The 7,579-nt window shown below is 47.7% G+C and overlaps 1 protein-coding gene across 1 annotated transcript in view; it reads left to right on the top strand.

Moving 5' to 3' along the window:
- The first annotated feature begins 1,496 nt into the window (after nt 1–1,496).
- Nucleotides 1,497–7,579, top strand: part of LOC123102557 (putative pectinesterase 63) — a 7,990-nt gene continuing 1,907 nt past the window's right edge. The window contains exons 1-2 of the mRNA XM_044523954.1: nt 1,497–2,141; nt 2,224–2,413. Of these exons, the coding sequence (XP_044379889.1) occupies nt 1,720–2,141; nt 2,224–2,413 (612 nt within the window). The 5' untranslated portion in view covers nt 1,497–1,719. The remainder of the gene's footprint in view (nt 2,142–2,223; nt 2,414–7,579) is intronic.

Raw genomic sequence — 7,579 nt, 5'->3', positions numbered from 1 at the left:
GGAGCCATCGCGCAACTGACTCCGCAATATCAAGGAGTGGCGGAGGACATATGCAATGAGCGCGTCCTCAGGATCGACTGACATGCGCGCAATTGCCCGGCCCGTCGCCAACGTGTCACCCAGCGCCAACCTCCCCCTTGCGTGGTTCCGCTCACGTAGTGTGGTCCGCACCTCCGACTCGGGTGTCCTCGACCGGCCCGACACCGACAAGGGCACAAGCACCCAACGGTGCCCGTGGACGCTCTCCGGAGATGGATGTGGGTATATGTGGGGTCGGTGGTGGCCAAGTTGACTGTTTGGCATTGGCCGCGCCACATGCCTCGGTGCTTGTCTAGCTGAGGGCTATGTTAGGTCGCGAAGGAGTGATGGCGATGGCAACCTCTATACCGTTTTCCCTCGACAGCGTGTGTACGTTCTTGTGTGGGTTGCCAGGTCGGCCGAGTGTGGCCTGTTTTTGTGGACGTGTTGTCACAATTTTCGCTTGGTTTTTCATTAATTAACCGGACAACTCTCTCCTTTTTAATGGATCGAGATCCTTCAAGGCCGATTTTTAAAAAAGTATGCGCCACTCCTCATATTTAGGGCAAAAGAAAAATCATGTCAAATACAACTTGCAAAAAGCCCACAATACCACAAGCGAAATTTTCTCTTTTTTATATTATACTCCCTCCGCTCTTTTTTAGTCCGCATATAAATTTTGTCCAAAGTCAAAGTGTCTTTACTTTGACCAAATTTATAGAAAAAAGTATTAACATTCACAATGCCAAACTAACATTGTTAGATTCATTACGAAATGTAGTTTCGTAGCATACATATTTGATATTATAGATGTTGATACTTTTTAATATAAATTTGGTCAAACTTTGCGAAGTTTGACTTGACACAAATCTAATATGCGGAGTAAAAAAGACCGGAGAGAGTATGTATATAATTTGCACATCGAGTTTTGCCTTTTTTTACGAATTGTACTTGTAGAGTTTTTTTTCTGTTATTTCCCCCGTATTTTCCAATCTTTAGAAATTTTCTGTTTGTTTTGTAGCCCCACCTCCTCTTTTGCAATCGTCATCATACTTTTCAAATGAATCGACTGTACATCTAGGAAGGCCTGGACGCGTTGAATCGCTATTACAATCCATGTCATGGACACATGCATGCTGTACCGCCATCATGTCGTTATATTACACGGTGCCGTCACCGTATACTACTATTGCACGATGGGTATCGTTGGAAAAAAATTATATGAGATCAGGTCTCACGGTTAGTAGATGAGACCTGCTCTGATGGATGATACGTGACATTCACAAATTCCAAAGCATCTAATCTCTCCCCCCTGATTTTAAGTGAGAGTGGGATAGATACTTTGTGATTTATGAATGTCACGTGTCATCTATCAGGTTGGGTCTCACGTGAGACTTAGTCTCGTAGAGTTCTTTTCCGGTATCGTTCCTTGCTCTCTAGGACCGCATTCAATAAAACTAGCGACGAGTCGTTGTCCCATTGGTGCATGTAGCGGGAGCAGGGGAGCTCGAACATACGTTAACTGCCTAAAAAAGGAGTCTTTCATGCATCCTTCCATTTCCTGCCCCTGGCCTATATATACAAACGCATGCGTCTATCCAATTAATCGTTCCCTTACAAGTTCATCCCTCAATAAACAAATAGAAGCCTAAATAAATAGATTGAACTATCAAATAGTTCATCTCTTTATATCCTGTCACCATGCAGCAGGGGCACAATTTGCCTCTCGGCATTGCTGTTCTTGTGCTAATCCTAGCATCCATCTCCCCGGCTTCTTCGCAGAACCAGCAAGCCACCTTCAACATCGGTGGCGGTGGCGGCGCGGCCAAAAAGCCGATCTCCGGTGGTGGCGCGGGAGCCGGAGGCGGCGACGGCTTTGACCAGTTCATCGCCAAGAACGTCGAGCACTTTGCCGTCACCGAGCAGATCTACGCTAGCAAGGCCAAGGCCAGCGGCGGCAAGGTGCTCGACGCGGAGCTGGCGGCGGCCGAGGCCGCCACGGTGAGGTATGTCGTGAGCCCCGACGGCAAGGGAAATTTCAAGACCATCACCGATGCGATCAAGGCCGTGCCGGAGAAGAACAAGAAGAGGACCATCCTCGACATCAAGCCCGGCACCTACAAGTATATATCTCGGTCGATCCCAATAGATGTTGACCAAATTACGAGTTTGCAATTTTGATCAGATTGCAAAGGGAAAATGCAGGGAGAAGCTGACAATCCCGATGTGGAAGCCGTTCATCACGTTTGTGGGCAACCCGAAGAACCCGCCGGTCATCACGTGGGACGACACGGCAGGGACGCGCGGCAAGGACGGCAAACCCCTCGGCACCCTCGCCAGCGCCACCGTCGCCGTCGAGGCTGACTACTTCGTGGCCTCCGGCGTCGTATTCAAGGTTAACTAATCAGCATCTTTTAGGGGAAATTAACCTGATCCTACCTATGCAATTGCGAACAAAATTGAGTTGCGTTCGGGGAATGTATGCAGACAAAATCCTATCGAAGAGTTTTTTGTTTTGTTTTTTGCATGCATGCATATCCATCGAGTTGCGGACCATGGAAATTGGCCGAAAATTGTTGGGCTAACCTTAGCCGAGCATTTAGGCCCATACAATACTTTTACAGGGAGATATCGGCAGTGGATCTCATGAAATTGGCCGCTAATTGCTTGGATAGGACGTTTTTCCCTTCTGTTAGGGTTTATCTTCTCTCGCCGCCGCGGGCGACGTTGAGACTTTTCTACCTCTTTTCCCTCGTCGCCGGCTAATCTCTCCTCCTCTCGGGCTGCTGGGGACAGCTTATTGCTGTTTACTCCGGTTTGGATGGAGGGAGTCGATCGGTTTTTCAGGCGTCTAGGGTTTTTCTCCTCCACCAGCTCTTTGGCGGCTGGGGTTTTCTCTGCACCGGGACCATGGCGAACAAGAGCGGGACCTCTGGGTCTAGGGACAAATCCGGGGGCAAGATAGATGAACTGATGAAGGAGTTGGCCCTAGGTGAGGACGATCTGGACGACGTGATCTTTGAAGAAGATGATGCCCCACCGAAAGAGGATCTTCGGTGGATGATTGTGGTCCGTGTACACATGGATAAAGATTTCAGCACGTACTGGTTCTTCAAGAACATGAGATCTGCTTGGGACCTGGCGAGGAACGTCAAGATCAAGACTTTGGAGAGCAATCTGTTCATCATGCAGTTTAACTGCTTGGGGGACTGGGAGACAGCAACTCAAGGCGGGCCGTGGCACTTCAGAGGTAATCCGGTGATCATTGCGCCTTACGACGGATATACTAAGCCGTCAACCATTGAACTCTTCAAGTTCGACATATGGGCTCGGATCATCGATCTGCCCGTGGCGTATCATGGCAAGGTCAAGGCTTTGGCCATAAAACTAGGCGAGTTTGTGGATTCAGAGCCCTCTTCCTTTGATTTTGAAGGCAATTTCTACCGTGTACGTGTGAGGCTGGATGTTCATAACCCTTTGAAGAAAGCAACTTCGATCGTTCGCGGTGGTGAACGGGAAATCTTTGCCGTAACAATAACCAGAGGAAGAAGGAGAAGGACCAACCAAAGGGAGCTAATCTTCAAAGCCAACCTTCCAGCAATAGGGAAGATGATACTGAGATGGAATCTCATGACACTCCTGAAACTAACAGGAAAAGAGGCTCTGATGAAGTGGTTGTAGCTCCAACTACTGGCCTGGAAATAGTTCCTGTGGGAAAAGCCATAGGGGGCAGTGGTGATCCTATCAGCCCGCCGCCAAAACAAGACCCGAAGAGGGTCAGGACAGGCCAACAGGGAGAGAGATTGGGGCCGGACAAGATCAGCTCAAATAACATGAAGAAAATAGTAGGAGGAGGAAAATCAAATGATGGGCGTTTGGCGGCCTCCCCGGCGGAGGACCGCCGGGCCCAATGAATCTTCCATGCTGGATTGTCGGGGGATTGGCAACGCCCCGACAATTCAAGAGCTTCGTGAACTCGCGATTAAGTTTGCCCCGAAGGTGCTTTGCATTGTAGAAACTCAGATTAGTAGAGTTCGAGCTGAAAAAATAGCAGGCACTATAGGATATGATAATGCTTTTGGTGTTGATCCCACTGGTCGTAGTGGTGGACTATGTATTTTTTGGAATAATGAAATAAAGGTGGAAAATTTGGGTTACTCGAAGTACCACCTAGATGCAAAAGTTTCTGATCTGGGGGGGTTCCTCCTGGAGACTAACATGTTTCTATGGTGAGGCGCAGACTCATCTGCGCCATCATACGTGGAGCACTATGAAGAACCTTTCGACAACAGAGAATCTCCCGTGGGTTTGTATTGGTGACTTTAATGATGTGCTGCGCCATGATGGGCATGATGGCATTGGAACTAGAAGCCAGTCGCAGATTGAAAATTTCAGAGATGCAGTTGATGTGTGTGGTTTACTTGATCTGGGCTATAATGGCACGAGATGGACCTATGAAAAGAAGGTCACAGGCGGCTCCTACACTAGGGTCCGACTGGACAGGGCCCTTGCGACAGCGGATTGGAGTCAGCTCTTCCCTTTTGCAGCAGTGCAACACTTAACTGCCGCGACCTCGTACCACTCACCCATCCTTTTGCAGCTTGAAGCAGAGCGCAACAGAAGGACGAAGCCCTTCAGGTACGAGACGATGTGGGATACACATGCAGATTTAAAAGATACCGTCCGATTATCATGGCAGCCGGAAAATCAAGTGCTCACGGCTCAGGAGGTCCGAGCGAAACTGCAAGCACTTGCTGCTGATCTTGGGGACTGGAGTAAAACCACCTTTGGCAGCGTCCGAGGTGAGATTCGGAAACTAAAGAAGGAGTTGGAAAGGCTACGGAGTAGTCCCACCAGAACGGGCCCGAGTCATGTTGAGATTAAGATCAACGATCGTCTGATAGAGCTTTATTTGAGAGAAGAATTAATGTGGAGACAACGCTCTAGGGTACAATGGTTATCAGAAGGAGACCGAAATACCCACTTCTTCCATCTCCGGGCGTCTATGCGAAGACGCAAGAACTTGATTAAGGCGCTTCAAAAGCCGGATGGCCAGGTAACAGAAAGCTTGACGGAGATGCAGCAACTTGCAAATGAGTATTACCAGCTTCTTTACACTTCAGAAGGTGTCCAGGGCATGGAGGAAGTTTTAGCACATGTCCCGGTCAAGGTGACAGCAGCAATGAACGCCCAGCTATTGGCTCCATATGATGATAAGGAGGTCGAAACTGCGCTCTTCCAAATGTTTCCGGCCAAGGCTCCTGGTCCGGACGGTTTTCCCGCACACTTCTTCCAAAGGCACTGGAATGTGTGTGGTGATTCAGTGACTAAAACTGTTTTGGGAATTGTTCGAGGAGAGGAAAGTCCGGCCTGTGTAAATGATACCCTACTGGTGCTCATACCGAAGGTATCCAATCCCACTCTCCTATCACAATTCCGACCCATTGCTCTTTGTAATGTGTTTTATAAAATTGCATCAAAAGTTCTGTCTAACCGACTGAAGGTCATTTTACCGGAGATCATATCCGAGGAATAGTCGGCGTTTATCCCAGGGAGGCTCATCTCTGACAATATAATTTCTGCTTATGAGTGTTTGCATTTTATGAAAAAGAACAGATCAAAAAACAACAATTATTGTGCTCTAAAGTTGGATATGATGAAAGCCTATGATAAAGTGGATGGAGTTATCTGAAAGCTATCATGGAGAAACTGGGCTTTGCTGCACCATGGGTTTCAGTGATTATGAATATGGTGAGCTCAGTTTCCTTCTCGGTCATGTTCAATGGAAGTAAGTTGGAGGAGTTCAGACCTTCTTGTGGTATTCGTCAAGGAGATCCTATCTCTCCATATCTTTTCTTGTTGGCAGCAGAGGGCCTTTCGTGCCTTTTAAAATCCCAACAACAGTCATCCCAACTTTGCGGCATTAAGGTAGCACCGACGGCTCCGGAGGTGAACCACCTTTTATCCGCGGATGACAGCCTGCTGTTTTTCAGGGCAAGCATTGATGGAGCTGAAAAGGTGTCACACCTGTTGGATACTTATTGCATGGCCTTAGGCCAGAAAGTTAATAAGGAGAAGTCATCAATTTTCTTTAGTAAGAAGACCCCAGAGATTGTCAAAACAGCCATCAAGGGGCATCTTCAGGTCCCAAATGAGTCCTTGAGTGACCGGTATTTGGGGATGCCGACTGATGTAGGGCATTCTAAAAAAGGCACGTTTAAGTATTTGAGTGATCGTGTATGGGATAAGGTGAAGGGATGGATGAGCAAGTGTCTTTCATCGGGAGGCAAAGAGGTACTGATTAAATCTGTGGCACAAGCTATCCCGGTATTTTCAATGTCTTGTTTCAAACTCCCTAGAGGTTTATGTGATCATATCAAGTCTATCATCCGCAAATTCTGGTGGGGATGTAAGCAAGGTGAAAGGAAGCCGGCTTGGGTCTCATGGGAAGTTATGACACGGCCAAAGTATTTGGGGGGTCTAGGTTTCAGGGACTTGGAGTTGTTTAACCTTGCTTTGCTAGCAAGACAGGCATGGAGACTTTTACAAGAACCTTCATCTCTTAGTGCAAGGATCCTCAAGGCGTCATATTTCCCCAATGGCTCTTTTCTAACAGCTGAACTTGGTTCTCGACCTTCCCAGGTTTGGAGAGCAATTCTTGATGGAAGGGACATGCTCAAACAGGGAATTATACGAAGAATAAGTAATGGCAGGACGACTAACATTTGGGAAGACAACTGAATTCCTAAAGATATGGTGCCAAGGCCGTTCACATCACTTATCCCAGACCCACTTGTGTGGGTTTCAGACTTATTACAGCCGGCCATTGCCTCTTGGGACGTGCAGCTAATTCGCTCCATTTTTCTGCCAATTGATGCGGAAGCCATTCTCAGGATCCCAGTTTGTACACGTAATGTTGAAGATTTTTGGGCGTGGGATCCGGACAAGAAGGGAAATTTTTTTGTCAGTTCAGCTTACAAGTTCATGGTGAAGACAAAACTCCAACAAGAAAGCTGGCTAGAGGGGAGAGGAGGAGCTTCGAATGACGAGGCAGAACGTTCGGGATGGTGCTCGCTTTGGAGTTTAACTGTTCCTTCAAAGGTCAAAGTGTTCATGTGGAGATTGGCGAGGCATTCACTCCCAACTACTGATCTGCTCCATAATCAGAACATGTCAGTCCGGGATGCGTGTCCTCTATGCGGCTGTCAAGACTCTTGAAGGCACGCACTTATCTCTTGTACGATGTCTCGCAGTGTTTGGGCCCTCTCGGATGATCAGCTGGTCTCGGCCATGTCAATGAATGAGGAACCAAATGCCAAGAATTGGATGTTTGAGCTTAATGAATCCATGGATCATGAGCAGTTCACAAAGATGGTAATCACATTATGTGCAGTATGGTATGCTCGTCGAAAAGCCATACATGAGGCGATCTTTCAAAGCCCGATGCAAACAATATCTTTTGTTGAGGCGTATATTCTTGAGCTGAAGCAGCTACAGCGACCTAGAACTCAATCTACGGTTCCAAGTGTAGCACCGCAGCGCCAAGAAGAAAGATGGCTAC

Source organism: Triticum aestivum, chromosome 5A (genome assembly GCF_018294505.1).
Source record: "Triticum aestivum cultivar Chinese Spring chromosome 5A, IWGSC CS RefSeq v2.1, whole genome shotgun sequence".
In the NCBI taxonomy this organism is placed as follows: domain Eukaryota; kingdom Viridiplantae; phylum Streptophyta; class Magnoliopsida; order Poales; family Poaceae; genus Triticum; species Triticum aestivum.
The sequence above is the reverse complement of the archived record's forward strand: the minus strand, read 5'-3'. Positions and strand labels throughout refer to the sequence as shown.